The sequence below is a fragment of the Gopherus evgoodei genome, chromosome 5 (genome assembly GCF_007399415.2).
Source record: "Gopherus evgoodei ecotype Sinaloan lineage chromosome 5, rGopEvg1_v1.p, whole genome shotgun sequence".
Taxonomy (NCBI): Eukaryota; Metazoa; Chordata; order Testudines; family Testudinidae; genus Gopherus; species Gopherus evgoodei.
This window is the reverse complement of record NC_044326.1, coordinates 23462014-23488279: the sequence shown is the minus strand read 5'-3', so window position 1 is coordinate 23488279 and position 26266 is coordinate 23462014. Positions and strand designations below refer to the sequence as shown.

The 26266-nt window shown below is 40.5% G+C and overlaps 1 protein-coding gene across 9 annotated transcripts in view; it reads right to left on the bottom strand.

Moving 5' to 3' along the window:
* The window catches only part of ABLIM2 (actin binding LIM protein family member 2), a 241224-nt gene that overhangs the window by 22947 nt on the left and 192011 nt on the right, over nucleotides 1–26266 (bottom strand). For 7 of the 9 annotated variants that reach the window (XM_030564061.1, XM_030564066.1, XM_030564067.1 and 4 more), the window contains 5 exons: nucleotides 22322–22423; nucleotides 21634–21687; nucleotides 12951–13000; nucleotides 12137–12284; nucleotides 6462–6520 (listed from right to left, as the gene is read on the bottom strand). In XM_030564061.1, the coding sequence (XP_030419921.1) occupies nucleotides 6462–6520; nucleotides 12137–12284; nucleotides 12951–13000; nucleotides 21634–21687; nucleotides 22322–22423 (413 nt within the window). The remainder of the gene's footprint in view (nucleotides 1–6461; nucleotides 6521–12136; nucleotides 12285–12950; nucleotides 13001–21633; nucleotides 21688–22321; nucleotides 22424–26266) is intronic. The other 2 variants (XM_030564064.1, XM_030564068.1) reach the window with 2 other exon arrangements.

Here is a 26266-nt window from a genome sequence, read left to right as displayed (position 1 = left end):
TGCCCTCAGCTTCAGTTGCCAATAAAGGCAGTAAGAGTTGTGTGCATGTGATACAGCATTCTCTGTCTTCCTTCTGATTGACGAATGCTATGATGAGTTGACTGACATTACAGGATACCGGAAAACAGTGTTTTTGTTTTAAGTCCTGAGGTTCATTCTTGTCTGTTCGGGGATGAGTCACATGCACAGCCATGTTTACAGATCCTGCAAGGCCCCTTTTTTGTTTTATTTTATTATTCAGCACTGGGAGAACTGATTAAAAATAACAAACCATAAAAGTTGGTACGAGCCTGCATTCCAAACAGAGAACAGCTATGCTGAAAAGAATGCCACAGTTTTGGCCTAAAGGGGACTTGACCGTGCATGACCTTTTCAACTCATGAAGTTTGCATGCGCATTTCAACTTTTGCATTGCATAGATGGGAAAAATATTGCCACCTGCTGGTCACAAATGTCTGTTGCACAGTTTAATTCTGAATAGTAAACTGTTCTACTGCAAACATACTTGTTGCACAATGCTATATAACTGTCTTTGTCGCTCCCCATTTTGGTGGGCGTGTATGCCTGCCAGAGCACTTACGGATTAATCTATGCACCACTCGGCATGCAGAGGCTACAGTTTTGCCCTGAGCAGCTCCATATTCCCTTTCCTGCCTGTTAACTCATGAAAGGGATGGATACAACAGCCCTCAGTAACTATTCACAACATATTATGCGCCCGCAAACCTAATTTATTTAGATTACAAGAAATAATTTCTATCACAGCATAAAAAATAATAAAATACCAATCTCCCTTGGTTGCTGATTTTTATCCAGATGCCTTAACTATTATTATTAATTATTTGTATTACTGTAGTGCTTATAAGCCCTAGTCACAAACCAGGATCCCACTGTGTTAGGTGTGGTACAAACACAGAACGAAAAGAGAGCACCTGCCCCACGAAGCTTACAGTCTAAGTAGCTGTAAGAACTCCCCAGTTTTACTAATTCAAAGTCATTTCCTAATCTCCCTGTTACCTCAGATTAGAATAATTCTTACCAACAAATCAGTCAGATATCAAGCACTGTTTCCTTGATTAAAGTATACTGTATAGGCAGATATTGGAAGTCAAATCCTGTTGAGGAAAAGGAGCAAAAACTCCAGCAAGTCAAATGTAAAAGTATAATTAGGGAGGCCAAGAAAAAATTTGAGGAGCAACTAACTAAAGACACTAAAACTAATAGCAAAATATTTTCTAAAGCACCTCAGAAGCAGGAAGCCTGCCAGACAATCAGTGGGGCCACAGGACAATCAAAGTGTTAAAGGAGCACTCAAGACAAAACTGTTGCAGAGAAGCTAAATTAATTATTTGTATCGGCCTTCTCTGTACAGGATGTGCCATTCTTTTTCAGTGACAGATCTGAGGAACTGTCCCAAATTGAGGTGTCAATAGAGGTGGTTTCGGAATACATTGATAAATGAAACAGTAATAAGTCACCAGGACCAGATGGTATTCACCTAAGAGTTCTCAAGGAGCTTATAGCTCAGTGGTTTGAGCATTGGCCTGCTAAACCCAGTGTGGTGAGTTCAGCCCTTGAGGGGGCCACTTAGGGATCTGGGGCAAAATCAGTACTTGGTCCTGCTAGTGAAGGCAGGGGGATAGAGATGACATTTTGGGGTCCCTTCCCTATACTAACTGTGGTATGGAACCTATTGCTTAAATCAGCCTTTATACCAGATGACTGGAGGGTAGCTAATATAATGCTGATTTTAAAAAAGGCTCCAGAGGCGATCCTGGCAATTACAGGCCAGTAAACCTAACTTTAGGAGTAGGCAGACTGGATGAAGTTATAGGAAAGAACAGAACTACCAGATACATAGATAAACATGACATTTTGGGAAACAGTGAACATGGTTTTGTAAAGAGGGAGACAATAAGCATGTGGACAAGGATGATTCAGTGAATATAATGTACCTGGAATTTCAGGAAGCATTTGACAAGGTCCCTTACCAAAAGCTATTAAGCAAAGTAAGCAGGCCTGGAATAAGAGGGAAGGTCCTCTCATGGACCAGTAACTGGTTAAAAGATAGGAAACGAAAGGTAAGAATAAATGGTTTTCACAATGGAGAGATGTAAATAGCGGGTCCACCAAGGATCAGTACAGGACACGTGCTGTTCAACATATTCATAAATGATTTTTAAAAGGAGGCAAACAGTGAGATGACAAAATTTGCAAATGATACAAAATTACTCCAGACAGTTAAGTCCAAAGCTGACTGCAAAGAGTTACAAAAGGATCTCATGAAACTGGGTGACTGGGCAATGAAATGGCTCTTGAAATTCAATGCTGAGAAGTGCAAAATAATGCACATTGGAAAAAGTAATCCTAACTATGCATATACAATTATTGAGTCTAAATTAGCTGTTACCACTCAAGAAAGATCTTGGGATCATTATGGATAGTTCTTTGAAACGTCCACTCAGTGTGCAGTGGAAGTCAACAGCTAACAGAATGTTAGGAACCATTAGGAATGGTAACAAATGAAACAGAAAATATCATAATGCCACTTTAAAAAATCATAGTACGCTCACACCTTAACTACAGCATACGGTTCTGGTCGCCCCATCTCGAAACAGATATATTTGAATTGGGAAAAGTACAGAGAAGGACAACAAAATGATTGGGAGTATGGAACAGCCTCCATATGGGGAGAGATTAAAAAGCCTGTGACTGCTGATCTTAGGAAAGAGATGACTAAGGAGAGGAATTAATAGAGGTCTGTAAAACCATGAATGGTATGGAGTAAGTGAATAGGGAAGTGTTATTTATCCTTTCAGATACCACAAGAACTAGGGCTCACCCAAAGAAATTATCAGCACCATGTTTAAACCAAACAAAAGGAAATACTTCTTCATGCAACACAAAGTCAACCTGTGGAACTCATTGCCAGGGGATGTTATGAAAGTCAAAAGTATCATTGGGTTCAAAAAAGAATTAGATAAGTTCCTGGAGGAACGGTCTGTCAATGTCTATTAGCCAAGATGGACAGAGATGCAACTCCATGCTACAGATTTCCCTAAACCTCTGGCTGTCAGAAGCTGGGACTGGACGACAGGGGATGGATCTCTCAAAATTGCCATTCTGTTCATTCCCCCGGAAGCAGCTGCCACTGGCCACTGTCAGAAGACATGATATCGGGGCTAGACCCAAACTTTTCAGGGTCTTGCCCCCTCATCCCGGGGGGCAGGGCTGCAGCTCGAGGGAAGGACACAGTTATGGGGAAGGGGACTGAGGCTGGGACCACAGCTGTGGGCGGACCCAGGAGCGAAGGCTCAGCCATACTCCTGAACATTCCTCTGCATCTATCCAGGGGATACGCCCCATAGTCTGAGGACCTTTGGGCTAGATCAGGGGTCGGGAACCTTTCAGAAGTGATGTGCTGAGTCTTCATTTATTCACTCTAATTTAAGGTTTTGCGTGCCAGTAATACATTTTAATGTTTTTAGGTCTCTTTCTATAAGTCTGTAAAATATAACTAAACTGTTGTTGTATGTAAAGTAAATAAAGTTTTTAAAATGTTTAAGAAGCTTCATTTAAAATTAAATTAAAATGCAGAGCCGCCAGACTAGTGGCCAGAACTTGGGCAGTGTGAGTGCCGCTGAAAATCAGCTCGCATGCAACCTTCGGCACACGTGCCATAGGTTGCCTACCCCGGGCTAGATGGACCATAGGTGTCACTCAATATGGCCATTCTAATGTTCTTATATTTAGGCCATTTGTCCGGTTTTAAACCAGAGTGTCCTATTTTTGTGTGGTTTATTCCTCATCTGGTACTGAGACAAAACCGATGTGGTTTTGTCCAGAATCGTATGGCGATGTCCAGGGGCGGCCTGTTCATATAGGCGAACTAGGCAGTCGCCTATGGTGCAAGTTAAATGGGGCACCACATTTGAGAGGAAAAAAAAATCAAATTTAAAAAAATAAATAAATAAAAAACCCTGAAAAAGATAAAAAAACAAATAAAATAATGAAGATGTCATTATTTCAATTCCCGTGTGCATATAGAGGGAATATGAATTATAATTCATTTCTCTACATTTCTGAGAATTTATTAATATGTCAAATCTTTTATCTACTGCAAAATAAATAATATTTTAGCAATTTTTAAAAAAATTTACGACACAGGGTCAAGATGACCCACTCTGCAATTTTGATAAGCAATAACTCAGCCACAATGAAACACATCCGCCAATGGCGAGAGCTGCAATGCTAGTGACATATAATTCAAATACACATCAAGGTCGCATAGCCAGAAATTCATATAGAGCAGAAAGTCAGCATTGACTTATGAAAATTCAAAAGACATTGATGCTACAGATTTATGTAGTCAGCTTTAGGGTTTTTCAAGAAGACTTAAGAAACATTCCACTCCTGAAGAAATATGGAAGCTTGTTTGTGAAAATAAACTCACAGACAATTTTCCAAACATCTTTATAACTCTACGCATTCTTTTAACTTTGCCAGTTTCCATAGCTAGTGTGGAATGTAGCTTCTCAAAGTTAAAATTGATAAAAACATATCTGCGTTCAACAATGGTGCAAGAGAGACTTGCTGGACTTGCCACAATGTCAGTAGAGCATGAAATAGCTAGAAAATTGGATCCAAAAGAACTAGTGACTGAATTTTCAAAACTTAAAGCAAGAAAAGTCATGTTTTAAGAGCACAGAGTGTTTTTTATTCAGAGTGTTCTGTAAATACAGGTTAAAGTTCATTGAAGAGTTCTCTTATTTCTTTTTGTACTGAATGTGGTGGTAATGGCAGTTAAAGCAGGATAGCATAATGGATAATTTTGGATTTGTAATAATAAAAATTATAATTAATATTTTTAATGCATTTTTATTTGAAATTGGATTGAAATATCATCTAGCTGTTGTGTACAAATCTATTCTGAAAATTTCATCTCTCTATTTTATCTGATCTCAGAAACATTGGTTGGATAGACGGACAAACAGAATAATTAAGCCTCTGTTAAAAAAAAAAAAAAAAGCTTAAAAACATTAAAAGGAAAAAAGGGGCAAAATGTTTCCCAGTTTACCAAAACCCTCAGCCTAGATCTGCCCTTGGTGTTGGGGGATGCCGATAGCACGGTTCGCCTACGGCGCCAGTCGCTGGCAGCTAATCGAGGGCTGCCTCTGGGGATGCCATTTTGAAGAGCATGTGGCTCTACCCACACCGGTGCGACCTTGCACATGGCATAACTCCACTGTTCTCTTTGAGGTTGAATTCAGAGTGTCAGAGACTGGGCTCAACACCAAGACTGCTAGTCGATTTGTATTAACAGGACATACATTTCAAAAAATGCATACAAATATATTCAACATTTCAGCCAGGCTATGGCACTTGCACTCTTGCTGCTCCCCGTGATTAATTGGAAGTCATTTTCTTGTCTTCAGTAAAATACAGCCTAGATCACATACTGTAGTTGTTTCCAAACTTCCTTTTGGAGACAATAGTGCAATGACTATCATCAGCCTCATCATCAACTGTACAGGACAACCTTAGAGTTACAAACAACTCAGGAATGGAGGTTGTTCGTAACTCTGAAATATTCTTAACTCTGAACAAAACATTGTGCTTGTTCTTTCAAAAGCCTACAACTGAACATTGACTTAATATAGCTTTGAAACTTTACTGTGTGGAAGAAAAAATGCTGCTTTCCCTTTTTTTTTTGGTACTTTATGTTTAACACATTACTGTACTGTATTCGGGAGGGGATGGGGAGAGAGGGAGGTGTGTGGTTGACTGCTCAGTTTGTAACCCTGGTGGCCGTAACTCTGAGGTCCTACTTAAGTGCCTAGGAGCCCTGTGATGGATAAGGACCCCATTGTGATAGGTGCGGCACAAACACAAAACAACAAGACAGTCACTGCCTTGAAGAACCTACAATAACTATGATTAGATACCTGTGCTTGTCTCCCTCCTCTTCCCGCTGCTCCCTCCCCTTTTTTGATAAAAGGAAAAAGAAAATCTAGGAAACCTACATATATGAACACTGGAAAAAAATCAGATTACCCACGTCAGGAAATGCAACCCATCTGTGGGTTGCTTCCCCTTTTCTCTAACATAGGAGAGCTAGCTTGCTTTAAATATATGTCCTTCTTTCTCAATGATTAATTTAACACTTACTGAGTTCTCTTTATATGTGCAGACTACATTTTTGGATCTGTGTTTGTTTTGGGAGAAAAATAAGACTCTTAATGTTCATGCAATACACAATTAAAGAGAAAGCTCAATCTGGCTGACTGCTTGCTGAAGACAGACATGGCTGAACTCCCTTGGCATATGAATGTGTTAGGCAGAGCTGATAGCCAAAAGTCTTTAAAAAGCTGTATGTTATTTGTGATTATCTACCTGGTCACTAAGCTGTGTATTTATGGTACAATATTAGCAGGTGTAACGCATTCTATACTAATACCTACCTGGTGCAATCCGTTCTTTCCGTAGCCAGGAAGAGAAGCAGATTTGGCATATGGGAATCCTGTAAAAGACATAATATGTATTGAGAGATTTTTGCAAAAACCTTTACAATTTAATTAATAAAAACAAGCACAGAATACAGGAAATCAATTGCAAGAGCTATCGCCCAGCCTCTGAGATACAGTGCAGATGTGTATGCTTCATCTCAGTCTTGCGGGGAGGTTTTTAAAAAGAGAAATATATCCATATCTATAATTCATATCATGTCAGGTCGGGATCATCCCAGATCTCAGAAGATTGCATGCTTCGCAGATGGGGATGGGGAAGACCTCTGAGGAACAATTTGGTGCGGTAGAAAGTGGTACTGAGGACAAAGTCAGAGGTAACCTCTCTGACTCACTGCTGAGCTGCTACCCCAGAATGGTAATAAATGTGCCATTATTTCAGAGGTTCTGCCAACCTGCATTCCTGGCACCTTTTGTAAGAATATGGTCCCGGTGAAATTCCAGTTTAAGAATAGCTTTTTGCCCCCACTAAATTTGCTCTGCAGTTTCAATGGGAAAAGGTATTTTCTGTTTCCAGTCTTAAACTGGTGTTTAGCGTTGTTAGGTGCTGTTAAATAGTTATTTCATTTCTCCCTGAGGTGACTGCGTTTCAGCTGTGCGTAAAATGATCTTTGGGTATTGTCCAGATACTCTGGCATCGTTAGAGATGCTCGGATCTCTTTCTACGGCCATTTTCAAACCTCCTTAAATAATCAGTCCAACTATTAGCCAGATCTTTAGAAGGTATAAATCTGTACAGCTCCCTTCACTAGTTCTTTGCCAATTTACACAAGCAGAGGATCTAATCCTGTATGTTTAGAAAGGAGATGAATAAGAGGGGACACACTAAAGATAGAGAAAACAATGAATGATGTAAGAGAAAGTAAACTGGGCACTCCTATTTATACTTCCTTATTACCTGAGACTGAGGAGATGGTCGATGGAACTGAAAAGCTAAATATTTTAAAATGGTAAAAGCAAAAAGGTGCATGCACCATCTGTGGAACTCATTGCCACAAGATCTCACTGTGGCCAGAAGCTTGGCAGGATGCCAGAAAGATAAAGGTATTTATATGAAAATCCACAGGTACACTAGATAGGGTTCATTTAAAAAATAGGGTATAAACTAGCTACTAATTCATGGGATCAGGAAGAAATTATAATATAATTGTCCATTATGGAGAATTCTTGCACCTTCCTCTGAAGAAAGTGGTACTGGCCATTGTTAGTGACAGGACATTGAATTCTATGGATCAGTTCTCTGACCCAATATGGCAAACTCTATGTTCCTACTTAAAGAACTAAGTGCATTATTTATTATTAGCTGCTATTTTGTATTGCAGTTGCACCTAGAGCCCCAATCAGGAATCCAGACCACATTGCATTAGGTACTGCACATACAAACGATAAAGTTACAGTCCCTGTCCTGGCCTATCAAACAGATTAGTGAAGAACACTACTGAGGAGATCAATTCCTGTGACCTCTCTGCCCTGCAGAGCAGTGACACAGAGTAAGTAGATGGCTGACATGGCTTAGTGTTATCCCAAAATATTGTGACTTTACTGCGTATGTAAAGGGATAGGTTAAAATAGGAATAATGAAAAGGCGTAAAGCCCTACATTCAAATTATTTAGGAACACAGGAATTGCAGTGTCAGAAGGGATCAAAGGTTTGTCTCATGCGGTTTCCTGCTTCTAATGGTGGCCTCTTCTGGTTTGTGAAATTCCCAGTCGGAATTTCCCATCATGTTCCTAGGTAATGGTGGAATATTATAGCACCAAAGGGAAATGCTTTGGTGCAAAGTAAACAGTTTAGAATTAACAAACTTTCTTTAATCTCTAACAGTTTGGGAGTTTTACATCCTAAACTTAATGAGGACAAACATTCATTTCAGGATGAAGGTGGTGAATTTTGTGTGTGAAAATCAGAGAAGTGAAGTACAGGCGACATCTTGTGGCCATTTGGAAAACTTCCAGGGGTGAAATCTTGGCCTAATTAAAGTCAATGGGAAAACTTCCATTGACTTCTACAGGAGACAACATTTCATTCTATAGGAAGTTCTCAGGTATATTATATACTACCTTATTCCTGGTTGCTCTTCTTTGAATGAAACAATCTAGACTGAACTAGCCAACATACTAGTAACAACCGCAAACATCAGATGCTAAATGCTTCTGCAGTATCTTGTCGAGTTTTTGAGTACTTGACTGATATGTGACAATCTGTCCTTAAAACTTCAGCTCATTGTAAATTGATATGGCTCCTTGCATGCTATTCATGCTAACCTGAAACGCGATGAGACTGCATTTCACCATAGGCTAATTGGGGCCAGATTTACAAAGGCATTTAGGTGTCTAAAAATGCAAATAGGCACTTAATTGGATTTTCAGAAGTGCCCATTTGCATCTTTAGGCACTTCAATACTTTCGAAAATCTGGCCTTTGGTCTTTAAAATTAAAGATTATGGTAAAAAATAACAGAAACAACTTACACTTATAGATGACAAGTTAAAAAGTTAATGTATATTTCACATCCAAAATATTAAACAGCTGTTTTTGAGAGGAAAATATAAGGCACAACTGCATTACACTGCAAAAAAGTGATAATAGCATCTAGCTCTTATATAGCTTTTTTTCAAGCACAGATCTCAAAGCCAGAAGCAGATCCAGGATTAGAAACCAGATATCCCAAGTCCTGGTCCAAAAATATATCCACAAGACAAAAATGCTTTATATATGCACAATGTGTACTCCCTGCTACATGGTAACCAGCATGTCACTAAAGAAAGGGAACTATTACAACACTGAAAACTAAAGAAACATGATAGTAGTATTGTCTTTTGACTAACTCTGTGCCCAGCGAGTGTATGTAACCATGTGTTCCTGACAGGGTTACTCTTGTTCTTCTTTTATCACCTCCAATTGTATGTTTCATCTTGTCTTAAATTAGTACTTTTGGATAGAGACCGTCTCTAATTATGTGATTCTGTCTTGGGGCCTCTAAGTGCTATCACAATACAAGGAATAAGTAATAATAGTAACAAGCTAAGCATCAAAGGATCATCTGGGAAGTGGTACAATACCAGTGAGTTAAACAATCATTTGTAGAGCTTCTTTTGCACTATTTCAGACCCCAAAATCAAGAATGTCTGTGGTTCAGGAAATAGTAACTGTTGAATTGCCTTTAACTTCTCAAGTTAAATGAGTGGCAGTATAATGCACTAGAAATCTATGTCGAACCATTTATGGACACTGTGTTTTTGTAAATCAATATAGATTTTCTTAGAAGAGCTATTTGTAGCAATCAACCTTCAAAAAAAAAAAGTTCAAATTCACTGAGGAATCCTATTCAGATACTACTATTTTATTTTGAAATGTTATAAACACCATGTACTAAACCTACCTACCATAATATACATATGTATGTCCCAGTTACATAGCAGCAAGATATTTATGCAGACATTATGTAAGCAAGAAAAGTTAAACAAAACTTAGGATAATGATTGAGTCTTGAATACAATAGATCACACCAATACATGAAGTGGTCTGATACACCATTGGTGCCCAAAGTGCCCATGAGCTTTGAAAGAGAGAAATGTTTTATACAGAACAGAGATAACCATTACTAGCAGTAAATATATACCTCTCTCCAGATAAAGGTATACACACACACACAACCAAATAGAGTTGATAAGGTACAGGTATTTGGATATTCAGCACTTTCAGACTATATGCAAGGGTTGGAGGGGAAGGGGAGTTCAGCATCTTAATGCCCTCTAGCTTTTTCTTCAACTTGACACGGTAATGCCTGAAATGGTATCCATGAATAAAATCTCTCCCACTAAGAGAGCTCAGTGGGCATACAAGGCCTAAGACACTTTGACACCTAGCCTATAATATTAATATCAGACAGAAAAAAAAATGAACTAGGGTGGAGCAATCGTTACTATGGTGTCTAGTTATTACCGAGTTCAATTGTGGCTTTGCCACAAGACTTCTGTAATGGGCAGGACATTGTTGCTCTGCCCCAGAAGCAGACCTGGAACCAGACTGTGATTCAGCGAGCCACTTGCAGTCCCCTCTTGCTCTGTGGGGGAAGTAATTTGTGCAAGACCTACACCTGACATACATTATTTCCCTTGCTGTGCTGACTAAATTGCACTGACCAACTCTTTGGGTTTAGGGGTGGGGCTAAGGTTCTCTTTACTCCTCATCCACATATGGGAGGGACAACAGCTAAGCAATGATCAGTGGGGCACTCGGTAGCCTACAAATACTTGAAAGGTGTAAACAAGGAATGAAGGAAAGGAATTATTTAGGACAGCACGGGGGATAGAACTAGGAGTAACTGGATAAAATAAAGGAAGGGAATAAAAGAGAGTGAATATCAGGAAAAAAACCTTCAAAGCCAGAACTATTTAGCTGTTAAATGGTTTTCTAAGATAAGTGGTGGAAACCTTCATTGGGTACACTGAAAACTACACTGGGCAAAACATCTGAAAATGTAAAACAAGAAACAATTTGCATCAGCAGGGAGGTGACCACATAACCTACAGGGTCTTTTCTATCTCTGACTTCTGTGGTTCTGAGCTGTGTGTGTGATATTAGAAAATAAAAGATAAATGAGTGAGTGGAAGCAGAATGATAGACCCATGGAGAAACCTGTGACACAGTACGGTGCTTGTATATTAAAAAACAGTTTACTGTGTGTTACAGACGTTTTTATGGGAGAGTTTTTGCCTCATAAGGTTTTCAGATAAGGCCTGTTATCTCAAAACATGTATAGATAAGCAGCATATCAACCCATCAGTCAGCCTTCTCATGGTGCATGTGCCTACACTATTTATTTGCATAGTCTAAGCTCATTTTTCCCAGTTGCTTCTGGATGTGAGGAGTTTGTGGCATTCAGAGACAGCTTCACGTGCAAAGGGCTTTTATGAAACATTCCCTGTGTGGGAAATGTCTGATGGTATTTGAGAAGGGAAATCACCTTGCTTTGGTTCAGTAGGATCCCAAACTACTTGTTTCTTTTCACTTGGTTCACTCTAGTAACAGATTCTGCTGCATCACTTTTTTCCCTCTCTTGTATAGCTGAGCCATAATTTCCTCAATACGAAGATGAAGGAGCCAGCTATCATATTACCATTGACTGGCACATTACCTTTGCTGCCAGATATGCTCTGCAGTCGGATGAAAGCTTTTGAAAAACTGCTTCCCCAAATTATTTACCCTAGTCGACCTGTATCTCCATCTCAGTGTAGTGGGGGGACCCTCTCTTAGGACAACTGCTGTTCCAAGGTATTTTCCTCTAAAGTTATCTATCATTTTTGTCATTCGTGTACTAAACGTAAAATTTAGGTTCCTTTATTCTTGATGACTATGTCCCTGTACTCCCCCACTTCCTGTCAAGTTAAATGAAGAGAACTTGGAGAACACTTTCAGTACTGATAGCTAGTGAGAGCAGCATTTCAAAACAATGAACCACTGGCTATTCCAATTTACAAATATGGAGTGTTTGGGTGGAGGCCAAAGGCAAAGAATGGAAATGTGCAGAGAAGCCTATGGCATGGCTGTCTCTCTTAGTCAAGCCACAATCCCACATCCACAATTAACGGTGTAAAGTAAATACTTACTTGAATATATGGTGGTTGCATCCTCTTGCATTTGCCGGAGCTGTTCTCTGTCAGTTCCAGGACCATGTGATAGTGACTGAGTATCCAAATCTGGAGAATTAGTTCTGGTGTCCATCTCCCCCTTCAGAATCAGCCAACTGGTCTTTAGCTGAACAGAACAAAACCAAACCTTAACTTTTGCATTTATTCTTGCAAATTCACTGACATGGGAATTCTCTGATCAATTTTTATTTATAGTAATTTTGTACCAATCATTCCCTTAGTCATAAAAGTGGAAGACACATCCTGTGCAATGCATCATGAGACTGTCAGAAGTTCTAGTATCAGATACTTAACATGATCCACCTGGTTGAGAATGGGTTTCCTATTAATTACTGCTGCTACTCTGTCCTCATTTCAGAACATGTGCATTTTTAAAAATTCAACTATTAATGCCCACAAGTGAATCAATGTTACTTTATTACTTTTTCTCACTTTAAAATAAATAAATTGAATAAAAACACCTCCACTCAACCACCAATGAACGTGTCCAGATTGAGTAAATGCATGAAATTATTGCATTAGTTCAATTCTTCCTACTTTTTGCCTCCCCTACTTGTTCCATCATTTATCGAATTTAGATTGCAAGCACTTTGGGGGAGGTGCAATATCTTTCTATATCCTCTGTGAAGGACCAAACACACATTTGCTGCTATTAAATAACTAGAATAATGATCAATAAAAATAAAATATCTAAAAAATAAAAAAGATTTTAAAACGGTACCATTGAAAAACACTAACAACCTGCATGTTTTTCCTGCATTCTGGACATTACCTTTCTATTGTCCTGATCAAAACTTCCATCCTCCCCCTCTGATCTTCTTACTGTTAGAATATAAAATTCATTGTAACAGTTAAAACAGCACCATGTCATTTTTTCCCCCATTTTGACTGTAATCATATTGCATGTTTCTGAAAATAATAAAATGATCCATACAAATGAAGGGATATGAGTAGTTGGAAGTGTACTGGTACGATATCATCGACTCATTTAACCCATTATGAAATTATTAAAATGATTCAATGCTGTAAATACACAATATATGCATAAAATCTACTCTTCCAAACATTTTAAAGTACCATATTTTACGGAGGATGCTACTTTCTGGGGCTTGACTGGAGGGAAAAAAATATAATTTATCTCATGGCTACACTAGAGAGTTGACAGCGGTTGCAAGCTCTCTAATGTAGGCTCTCTAAGCTGACGGGAGAGAGCTCTCCCAGCTGATTAACTAGTCCAGCCCCCATGTCTGCCGACATAGCACTTCCACACCAGCACTTATGTCGGTGTAACTTATGTCGCTCAGGGATGTGATTTATTCACCCTCAAGTGACATAAATTATGCCAACAAAAGCTGTAGTGTAGACCTAGCCTTAGAAACAGATTGTGACTCAGCCTAACACAGCTGTCCAAGGGAGAACCCTGTGTTGCCATGTTAATGCTCTCCACAGGGTAGCTTGGGCCTAGCAGGTTTTATACCTGGTCCTCATTCCTCTCCCCCAGCAGGTAGGAGGGAGGGTACAGAAAATGGATCTGCCACCTCAAAATGTCAGCCAGCAAAGCTAAATCACTGTGGGAGGGGTTAGGAGTAGGGAATAAGCTGTCCCCCTAAAAAGGGCTGCAGTAAACCATTTCACTGTCAGGAGCAGAGTCACATTCTGAGTCACAATTCCTTTCCTGACGAAGTGAGTATTCACCCACAAAAGCTCATGCTCCAAAACGTCTGTTAGTCTATAAGGTGCTACAGGATTCTTTGCTGCTTTTACAATTCCTTCCCTAGGCTTCTCCTGGGCTAAGTGTTACTCTGACACAAGGCAGATACAAAACTTTCAATCCAGCCCTTAATGATCAACATCGTGGCATTAGCAAGAGCAGAGTCTGCATAAGAGTTGTGATTACCAACACCACTGCAGAAAAAGACAACCAAAGTGCAGCCTGTATTTTCTGAATGTCTCAATTTGCTAAAGAATTGTCTGTTGAAATTTTTTTTGCTCACACTAAACTTGCCACTATGCAGTACTTTGTATTGAGTTACCAAAAAATCTTGCCATTAGAAGGTCCATTAGAAGGGTTCTCCTCTCCCCTTGCTTTTCTGGCCATTTCATGTCCTTTATTTCCAGATAGATATAGTTGTGGCTCTAAATGATACTGATATCTGCACCCCAAAAATGATTTCACAACCCACAGATTTTGCAGACATACACACGCCAAATTGCATAGAACAACTTGCCAAAGTTTGGGCCTAGGAGACTCAGTGTTTTAAAACATTGATGGATACACCTTTTTAAAGGTGTCATAATGGTCACAGTGGGGCGGCAACAACTCTTCCCTCCCTAGCCTCCGGCTCCTCACCCAGCACGTCCGCAGATATTTCGTATGGCTTCTGCCCTTCTTGGGCAGACTGAATCTGCCATAAGCACTCAGGTGCTACACCTCTGCACCCCTTAAGCCCCCACATAAAACCAAATTTTAGATCTATATTTGTATCTGTATGTAGCGGAGTGAAACTCCTACCCCCAAAAGCTAGAAATGGTGAACATTATATTGTCCCATGCATGCAGCAGAGGGCAAGTGGAAAAAAACTTTGAAAGACAGCTCTTGTTATCAGGGGCGGTTCTAGGCACCAGCAAAGCAAGCAGCTGCTTGGGGCAACCCATTTGCAGGGGCGGCAGTTGACAGGGTTCCAGCCTGGGAGTTGAGAATCAACAGGGGGCCCTGGGAGCTGTAGTTCCTTGGTTCCCTGCCTATAGAGCCAGCCCTGGAACAGGGAAAGAACTACATTTCCCAGCATTCCCTTGGCTGCTATCAATAGGAAAGGGAGGGGGAGGGAGTATGGTAGCTGAAACCTCATGCTGCAGCTTGCTGTGAATGGAGAGCTCACTGCTAGAGCAGGGTGGTACTGTGAATGGGGAACAAATGTGCCCAAGGAGTAGAAGGTTTTGGCCCAGATATCCCCTTCAGAAGACATCCCCAGACTGGATTAGGGATACTGGTGTGAGCTCACCTTTCAGCCCCCAAAGGAGGAATTGGGTGGACTAAATGGACAGTGCCCTTCTCTATCTGAAGCCTAGCAAGAGAGGTATGTGGATCCCACTAGACCTGGGCAGCTTTAGATACAGTACCAGGCACTTAGGAGGATTTCCACTTCTGAGCCATGGAAGCAGAAATTGACTTTTCTTTTCCAGATATAGCTAATATTCAGAAAGAGAATCTAGCACCTGCCTTCCAGATTTGAACACCTCAAAATTCAGGAGTGCTCAAGCTCAATTTGGGCAGCTGTTACTTCGTTTCTCCCAAATCAAATATACTGATCCACTATAATTTGCTATAGAAAAAGTAGGATAAAATTGAGCAAGAAATGCTTCCCAGTGGTTTTTAGGACTGGAATTACTATTTTCAACAGCCATCGCCTTTTTTTTAAGTTTTATTTGTTTAAAAGGAAGACAGTGATATTGCATTGGCAAATTCCCCATAGAAAGAAAGAGTGGAACAAAAGAATAATAAAGGCAACTCAACTTTTCCTCATTTATGGAGAACGTTCTTATAATATGCATCCAGATATCCTCCAACTACTCAAGCTGAAAATTGTTCCACTTTATTGCAGTTCTGTAACCATATGGGAACCAATCCTGTCTGTGTTCTGTGCACATCCAAAATTCCTGCTGAATGACCCGCCCTGAGAGCAAGTTACCAGTGAACCAGGTCTGGGGCAGAAGGCGGGTGCAGGTGGGGAGGGGGGAAGAGCCCAGGGCTGGGTCAGCAGGGGGGTGTGGTTGGGGGGCAGAGCCCAGGAGTGGGGCAGAAGGGGGGGAGCCCTGGGCCGGGGTGGGGGCAGCCAAATTGTTTTTTGCTTGGGGTGGCAAAAAACCTAGAGCCGGCCCTGCTTGTCATATACACCTTGTACACAATAGGGCTGCTACTAGCTGGCCAGTACATGGTATGGACTGGCCACAGTGCTTTCTTCTCAGAGATACACACCAGATGCGCTTCACTATAAGACCTTTTAATGTACTGCATGGTACTGCTGTGTAAGGTATATTACACAGAGCACAGCCTAGTGGTTGAAGGGTATAATACAGTTTAGCATGCCATTACACCATCCCCTTTCTGGAGGTGCTTTAATAAGCTTTTTGTCAAGATTAATGCTGTGTGAAATGCTAAAAAAAAAGAACAGGAGGAACTTAATCTTACAGTATATTTCTAAGCAAATGATCCACACATTTTAACCTGAACCTTGCAAACAGTGGTCAAAATATTCAAACATAGGGTCTGATGCTGCTTGGAACTCCAGTGGGCAGACCCCAGCACTTGCTGGGAGTCCAGTCAAAGTCAATGGGGCAAAGCATGAATGCCAGGGTCAGCCCAGGCAGTGTTCCTTGAATCTTAGGCATAAAACTACATTAAGGCACCTACATCAAAGTGACCTGATTTGTAGAGGTGCTGAGCATTGGCTTCTGTGAAAATTGGGCTACTTAGCCCCTCCGAAAATCAGGTCCTTTTTATATGGACATCTAAATATGGGCTCCAGGAGCCCAAGTTCAACCATTTGAGCTCTCCGTTTGGATCAATGCTAAAACTGATGAAGGTCAAACTCTTTTAAAAAGTTTTAATATTGAATCCAATGTTTTGAAAATATAAAAAGATACTAAAGAAGAAAAAAGCAATACCACCCTCCGCAGCTTTCCCATCCAAATTCACAGGCTGAAATCACGCATGTGACATTTTTCCAGCTCATTTTTATTCTGAATCTAGGCATTTATAACAGGAACACAAAGGCTCTTAGCTACAATAAATCTGCTGGGCATTGCTGTAATTGAGACCTTTCGAAGTCAAATGTTTTGGAAGAGTTTCTTGCACTTTTTGTTTTAGAGAACATTTTTGTGCTTGTTTGTTCAAACTTGGTTTCTTCAACAAGAGAATGTTCTCTGGCTCCAACTCCCGAATGTCCAACTTCAATGCCCCTTTAGTTTAAGAAGCTGAATCATCAGTTGCTAATGTGTTTGTTCTTTAGCAAAAAGATTTACACAACTTCTGCTGGGAGCTCCTCCGGAACAAAAGGTTGTTTCCATTAGTCTCTCCATAGAAATAGATACTTCATCACTCTCAGTTTTTGTTTTCATTTAGAATAAATTAGTAGGTGCATGCCTATAGAAACCCAGCCAGCCTCCATTTTCTACACTCCCTTTCAGAACCTTGTTTATATATAAAACAAAGATTAAAATACATCTCCTCAGGGTACTGCAGAGATGTCTGACTGACCTGCATATTAACAAATAGGACCTCTCACCCCAATGTATATCAGGAATAACTTCACTGAAGTCAGTATAGTTACACCAGTATAAAGCTGACAGAGGAATCTGGCCCTTGGCTGTGTATGTCAGCCTGGAGGCTGACACAGAAAACCTAAGACCATGAAGAAAAACTCCCTTTTTCAGAGTCATTTGGCACACCAGAGGCAGCTATAAAATAATTAAGGATGACATGCTCATGGAACAGCATGTTAGGGCCAGATCCTCAGTTGATGTAAATCAATGTCCTACAGAAGTCAATGAAGCTATACTGATTTACACCAGCTGAGGATTTGGCTTTGTGTTTTGCTAGTGATTTTCCCAAAACTCACTCTAATGATTCAGGCATTTTTGCCTTGTCAGTAGCTTTTTGCTTTGTTTCACTATTTTATTACCAATGATTTGTAGCTCTGCAGAGGAGGAGAAATTAAAGGCTTTGGATAGACTTTAATGTTTGCTATTTATCCTAAAGCCAAGCGCTCAAATAAATGGATTCCATCTCATTGACACTGAGGTGACCCTGGTATGTGCAATGCAGATACTGTGAGCTGAAAACATCTATCAAAGTCCAAATGATAAAGCATATTAAAGCACGACTGGACCTTGCTTTGTTCTGAAGCTTAACCAGAACAGTCTAAGAGGTTATTTAAATGTCAATGATCTAAACCTGTTTATGCAATTGCCTAGCATCAGACACTTCAGTTATGGAGAATGTGTGCATGCTGACTCACTGTACTCAATCTCAGTTTGACTGATAATGGTAATAGGGTTGATGCAATATACGTCAACTTCTGTAAGGCATTTGACTTTGTGCCACAAGACATTTTGTTTAAAAAACTAGAATGATATAAAATGAACATGACACACATTAAACGGATTAAAAACTGGCTAACTGATAGGCATCTAAATGTAACTGTACATGGAAAATCATCCGGCGGGTTTATTTCTAGTTGGGTCCCGCAGGATGGTTCTTGGCCCTACACTACCATTTTTATTAATGACCTGCAAGAAAATAAACTCATCACTGCTAAAGTTTTCAGTCAACACAAAGACTGGAGAAGTAGTAAATAATGAAGAAAAGTATTTAGAGTGATCTGGATTGCTTAATAAACTGGGCACAAGCAAACAATATGCATTTTAATATGGCTAAAAGTAAACGTATACATCTAAAAACAAAGAATGTAAAAACTAACAACTTACAGGATGGGGGAATCTGTTCCTGGGAAGCAGTGACTCTTGAAAAAGATTTGGGGATCATGGTGGATAATCAGCTGAATATGAATTCCCAATGTCACACTGTGGCCTAAAGGGCTAAGACAATCCTTGGATGCATAAAAGGGGGAATCAAGAGCACTGAGGGTTTTTAACCTCTCTGTCTGGTGCTGGTGTGACTGCTGCTGGAATATGCTGTGAAGTTCTGGTATCTACAATTCAAGAAGGATGTTGAAACATTTGGAGAGGGCACAGATAAGAGCCATGAAAACCACTAATAGGTTAGAAATATACCTGACAGTGATAGACTCAAGAAGCTCAATTTATTCAGCTCAGAGGTGACTTGATCAAAGTCTATAAGTACCTCCACGGGGAATATATTTGATAATAGGCTTTTTCAGACTAGCAGGGAAAGGTATAACAAGATCCAGTGGATGGAAGTTGAAGCTAGACAAATTCAGACTTGATGTAAGACATAATTACTCTTATTAATAAATATTTAACAGTTGGAGCCATTTACTAAAGGTTGTGGTAAATTCTTCATCAGGGGCAGTTTGTAAATCATGATTGACATTTTAAAAAAATATAGGCTCTAGTTCAAAGGAAATTAATTTGGGGAAGTTGTATGGCCTGTGTTTTACAGGAGGTCAGACTAGATGATCACACTCTTCTGACTTTGTAATCTATGAATCAACAGTATGCAGACAGAAGCCCTTCTTTCTTTCTTTCTTTCTTTCTTTCTTTCTTTCTTTCTTTCTGAGCTTCCATAAATCAGTCAGGTCTGATGCAGAACACTATCCAACTGGAAGAGCCAATGCTCTCCATGAAAAGAAACGTGTAATTTTCAAAAAGTCAATGATGGGTACAATAGAACACCCTACTTTTGACAGCATAAGTTAAAAAAAAACACTCAAATAAAATCACAAACCCTAATTATCACCAGAGAAAGGTTTTCAAGCCCGGATCCTCTTCTTTTCTGAATGTGCAGTCCTCTGCTTATTTGAGCCTGCTGTATTTCCTAAATGTATCTGCTGTATTTCCTAAATCTTCACCTCCATTTTAAGCCTTTGCTCCTCTTACTGCTTACCAGCTTAAAGCTAAACTATGGCTACTCCAGAGCAAGTGCAACAAAAGAGAGAAGATGTATGAACCCTTCCATCCTGCCCCCTCCCAATCCACTTTGTGCTGTCAGGCAGAGGGTAGTCACAGCTTGGTTGCAGGCTCTGGGCCATGCAAGGGGCTGGGATGGGCAGTTATTGCTGCCAGCAGCACTAATAGTTACAGAGGAGACATAGCTCATAGCAAAGAGGAATAAGAATGATCCTGTCCTCCCTGGCACAATGGCAGGCTTCTCTCATGACTTGAGCACCTTGCTGTAGAGCATTAAGTGATATGACTATATATCTATCACCTGCAGTTTACTCCCCTCATTCTTTCTTCAAGTGGAGAAGTGTATGAGCTGTGAAGTGCTTTGTTTTGGTAGGGTGAGATTTTATTGGGAGAGGGGGAGGTTTGCCTTTGTCTGTGAATATAGAAATATCTCAGAAGTGACCCTTTACCTGTCAGTCACAGGTGAGAAAAGTATAATCAGCCTCTCTTATGGGATATCAATTTTCCAAAGGCCCTTTTGTGATGCAACCTTGAAACGCGGTATGCCTTATTCATTAAAGGCTCCCAACATTTCTTCCTTTAGAATTCTTCAGGGGCTGCTTAATCAGCATGGGAGGGGAAAAGAACCCAGGAGCTGCTGAGGCAGTTGGGCAAGTGACTGACAGGGGATTCTTGATGGAACCCGGGAAACTCCAGGGAAAAAACCCCACATATTAATTGCTTCCATGATGCAATCTTGGGGTTAGACTTCTCCAATATGGAGAAATTAGGGCAATCAGAGGTTGGTAGCGCCATATAGTGAATTTAGCCAAGAAAATTGTTAGAAGTCAGGTAAATGCATTGCAGGCACTGACTGTAGTAATCAACATACACAGCTGTACGCATTATATGAAAAATAAAAGACTAGCAGAAGAATACAAACTCTGCATTCTTCCCAGCCTGAATAAATCATTTTGGTGGTACTTAACTAGCTGTAGCACTTGTGAACTGTAAAATACTGTCACTTTAAGCTGGGTCTTGGATTTTCAGAAGCTGATAGCTGGATTTAACTTCAAAACATTTACAACTTCTATACAAATCAAACACTCTCTGCTATTTTTAGCAGTTTTTCATGACGCTATCTGGTTCCATTATGAAATTTTCTATTTTACTGCTTCATTTGAAGCATGCATGATTTATACAGTTCTTTTTCAAAGTCATGTGTTGTGTCAGATTACTATGTGCCACAGAAACATTTTCTGTATAGTTCTGTTGTTTAGGGACTTAGGTGCCAATCTTACAATTGGAACTGAATGGGCAGACCCAATTGCATGGTGCAGATCAGAAGCCATCTTTGGTCAGGTCACAGTCGTTAAAAAGGAATTTGTCCACAATGGATATAGCCTCATTAAAGAATTGTTCTCATATTATGATACAGTTGAAAAATCTTGCCAATGAAAGATGGATATTTAATATGCACCATATATCAATGAACCTAAAAGCTTATTTTTTGCTGTAATGCAAATCAGAATCACCTGAAAGCAGGATAGTAATGTACTATATTTAACATAGTATTGTATCATTCTGATAATAAGCAAATTGCTTTAAGATCAGTATTAGCTTTAAATTAATAATGCACAGCATGACATCACTATTCCAGCCACTTACTGAGTCTTCAGACTTCATGTTATGCAAAGAGTTATCAATTTTCTGTGTTACTTAATTCTTTTCCTTTTTGTTTTAAGATAATAGGGATTCTGGCATAATTAAATGAGAATACGATAGCACAGCTAGTTCAGTGGTAAATATGCATTTCCTTAACAAGGGCACGCGTAGAAAATACTGCAGCAGAGAAAAGCAGACTGTACCATGCTGTCTGTAGATAGGGGGTTTCCTATAGATGTTATCTTTTACTCCAGTGTCTGAGAAAGAGGAAAGAAAAAGGAAAGAACAAAAGAGTAAGCAAACAGTTTAGACCGTGCTTCTTCTGTTTATTCTAAAAAAAGTAAAAGAAAAAAATCACTTGAGCAGAGACCATTCATTCATTTTAATGTGTAGTAACTGCTATTACAATACAATGCAACATTTCTCATCATTAGTACACACTTAAAACATTCTGGGCTGCATAGCTGCCCAAAATTTTCCATCAATCCAAAAAGGGATATATTAATATGGCTCCTTACCCATCAGTCCATTTAGTAGATGGGTACTTAAAAAAATCAGCCTAACATCATATCTGTAAATTCAACAGACCTGTGCAACCAGCAGTAACATTTAAAGATAACGACATCTTCTAGGTTTAACATAAAATAAAGTTGTCTCTTTGGGCCTCTCCTAGTGCAAACTTGTTTATACACAGAAAAATATGAAGAATGTAACTCATTGTCTTCTGAGATCATGTTTAACAGCTAACATATTTTCACTCTTCAGAAGAAATAAGTTTTTTTGTAATTGTTGTTCTACAGTTCACAAAGCAATGCAAAATTAATTGACAATTTAGGAGAAAACGAACACATGCCACAATTGAAGATTAAAAGCTAAGCAGTGAATGCCTACCTGGAACATGGAAATGTCTAGGAGCCTGCTGATAGGCAGAAGGCGAAGATTTGCTGTCTGAATACATGGATAAGCTTGGAGTGCTCCGACCACTTTCACTGCCTCCAAAGGGAAGAGCAAAGAAAGCAGATAAAAGAAAAAAATGGAAAGCAAAGTAGAATATTTCAAGCATAAAAAGCTTACTCAAAATGACTTGTTAATCCAACATTTTTAAATAAATAGTTCTGTGTAAAACCTCAACTTGCTTATTGGCACCATGTCTGGTTTCTGATGTGACTCTTTTAGCAAAGGCAATACCATACAATGGTTCAAACACTAAACTGATCTAGGAACTGGAGTTTGTTATATCAGCAATAACACATACTTGATGGATAACATCAGATATCATCAGCCTTGTAGCTCTGCTTTGAAATCTAAAATTCTCTTTTAAAAATGTGATGCTGTTAAAAAAATAAAATAAAAGAATCTCCAGGAATCTGTAGGTCCTTTTTTTTTTTCCAAACGGCTCCTTCATAGCCTTGACTGAGCACATATATTAGGGAATTTTAGCAAAATTTAAGGTTATGGCATTAAATTATAGCCTGCCCTAAAACCACCAGTGAAATCATTCAGTAATGTTAAATTAGTTCAAAGCAGGACTGCACCAAAAATCAGCTGCTACGGCTGAGTCATGTCTTATTGGATATATAAATTACAAAATAAACTGTTGTTGAGATCTTGTACTATGTTTATTCTAACTTCCCACCCCGATAACCCTCCACGGGATTTTATTCATATGCAGACAGGGTTGGATTATCAAGTCATGGATCTATAATGCCATAGCCAACTTGGCAGAATTTAAAGATACAGAATATTCTATTGATCCGTACCCATTTATACACTTATTTTGTTAAATACTCTTCAAATATTCCATTTATTTCCTGTCAATTATTCCTCAGAGCACACTCTATGGCATTATAATGCTGTTTGGCAAACAAAAAAGTAAAGCTCTACTTTTTTGGGACTTGTAAAATCCAGTTCATGTGTAGCATTGTTAAGCAACTGGTAGCTAAACATGATATTTTTACAAAACATAGAACTGCTGACAATTTACAGTAACCCTTTGGAGCACAGAATTAATGGAAATTAATGATGAAGGTATGGCAGATCTTTTGAAGAAAGGCCAGCAGCCCAGAATACAGCTTTAGATGTATCATTGAGCACTGCCATGTGGGAGAGAGGGGTAAATGGGTAGCTTTGGGTTAGCAGAAAGCCCATAGCAAAGGTGAAAAATCTAGTAAACTGGGGAGGAAGCAGGCGATTGCTAACAATTCACAAAGCTGAGCAGCCTCTGTTCAGGAGTACTGGAGAGACATTAAATACAGTCCCAGAGAATGTCATGTAGTCCATCATTTTAACAATGGGCCCGCCGTTGATGTGAGTATTGCTATTGACCTTAATAGGAGCAGGAGAAGGTCCCATGGGAACAGAAGAGAGTGCTGTGCATCTCATGAATATTCCTGCTAATTAATCCATTTTATTGTGGGACTGTTACTTCCTTGTACAGTGAAGAATTAAATGAAGATAATTAAAAAGACAAAATAATTAGGAGTCACTGCCATCATTTAGCAATGACTTGGTAAGTTGGTAACAACTTTTTCAAAAGTATTCTACATAGTCCAGAGACTGAAATTGGAACAACATTAGTTGATATTCTCCAAGTACTACCAAGAACTGAGGGCTTGATTGTGGAGTTACTGCAAGCCCTGAGTGAGGGGCAACGTGTCAACGTGCTGCCCTAGGAGCAAACCAGAAGCTAAACTGTGACTGACAGAATCACAGTTTGGCTTCTGGTTCCCATCTTGCTCCAGGGAGAAAGCCTGGTGTGCCAGCCATTTACTGGGCACAGATTACTTCCTCCTCTGTGCCAGCTCAGCTGCTGCACTTGCCCCACTCCCTGTATTAACTCACCTACGTAGTGGATGGGGAGTAGGAGCCCTGTACAAACATCTCTACCCTTTACACTGTACCACACAATGCAGATCGCAAGGGAGTGTCTTATACTCCTTTACCCCCTTGCAATGGGTGCATGGGAGAAATCCCAGCCTCACTCTAAATAACAGGGAGTGTGGCATGGGAAAAGACGGTTACTCACCTTTGTAACTGTTGTTCTTATAGACTCATAGACTCATAGACTCTAGGACTGGAAGGGACCTCAAGAGGTCATCGAGTCCAGTCCCCTGCCCTCATGGCAGGACCAAATACTGTCTAGACCATCCCTGATAGACATTTATCTAACCTACTCTTAAATATCTCCAGCGATGGAGATTCCACAACTTCCCTAGGCAATCTATTCCAGTGTTTAACTACCCTGACAGTTAGGAACTTTTTCCTAATGTCCAACCTAAATCTCCCTTGCTGCAGTTTAAGTCCATTGCTTCTTGTTCTACCATTGGAGGCCAAGGTGAACAAGTTTTCTCCCTCCTCCTGATGACACCCTTTTAGATACCTGAAAACTGCTATCAGGTCCCCTCTCAGTCTTCTCTTTTCCAAACTAAACAAACCCAATTCCTTCAGCCTTCCTTCATAGGTCATGTTCTCAAGACCTTTAATCATTCTTGTTGCTCTTTTCTGGACCCTCTCCAATTTCTCCACATCTTTCTTGAAATGCGGTGCCCAGAACTGGACACAATACTCCAGTTGAGGCCTAACCAGCGCAGAGTAAATCGGAAGAATGACTTCTCGGGTCTTGTTTACAACACACCTGTTAATTCACATTCACACATTCTTCGAGATGTGTTGCTCATATCCATTCCAATTAGGTGTGCGCGCGCCGCGTGCATGTTCCTCGGAGACTTTTTACCCTAGCAACACTCGGTGGGCCAGCAGGTCGCCCCCTGGATGGCGCCGGTATGGCGCCTGATATATACCCCTGCTGGCCCACCCGCTCCTCAGTTCCTTCTTGCCGGCTACTCCGACAGTGGGGAAGGAGGGCGGGTGTGGAATGGATATGAGCAACACATCTCGAAGAACAACAGTTACAAAGGTGAGTAATCGTCTTTTCTTCTTCGAGTGCTTGCTCATATCCATTCCAATTAGGTGATTCCCTAGGCGGTGGGGTCAGAGTGAGACGTTGCAGACTGTAAAACTGCTGCACCAAAAGCGGCATCGTCTCTAGCTTGCTGTACCAGTGCATAGTGTGATGCGAAGGTGTGTACAGAAGACCATGTGGCCGCACGGCAGATTTCTTGTATGGGGACATGAGCCAAAAACGCGGCCGAGGAAGCCTGAGCTCTGGTAGAATGGGCGGTAAGGGGTCCCGTTGGCACACTGGCCAAGTTGTAACATGTCTTGATGCAGGACGTGACCCAGGATGCGATACGCTGGGAGGAGATTGCCATGCCTCTCATGCGTTCTGCTACTGCCACAAACAATTGTGGTGAACGCCAGAAGGGTTTAGTTCTCTCAATGTAGAACGCGAGGGCCCTTCGGACATCCAAGGAGTGGAGCTGTTGCTCTCTTCGGGATGAATGCGGCTTTGGGTAAAAGACTGGCAGGAAGATGTCTTGGTTAATATGGAAGGCGGAGACGACCTTAGGGAGGAACGCTGGGTGCGGTCGCAGCTGTACCTTGTCCTTATAGAACACCATATACGGAGGGTCCACGGTCAGAGCCCGAAGCTCCGAGACTCGCCAGGCCGATGTAATAGCGACTAGGAAGGCCACCTTCCAGGATAGGTACAGCAGCGAGCATGTGGCTAAGGGTTCGAAGGGGGGCGCCATGAGCCTCGTTAAAACCAGGTTCAGGTCCCAAGTAGGGGTAGGCCGTTTGACCTGAGGGTAGAGTCGCTCCAGACCCTTGATAAATCTTGACAACATTGGGTGAGAAAATACGGACTTGCCAGCCTCACCTGGGTGGAAGGTGGATATAGCCGCGAGGTGGACGCATAGAGAGGAGATCGCCAAG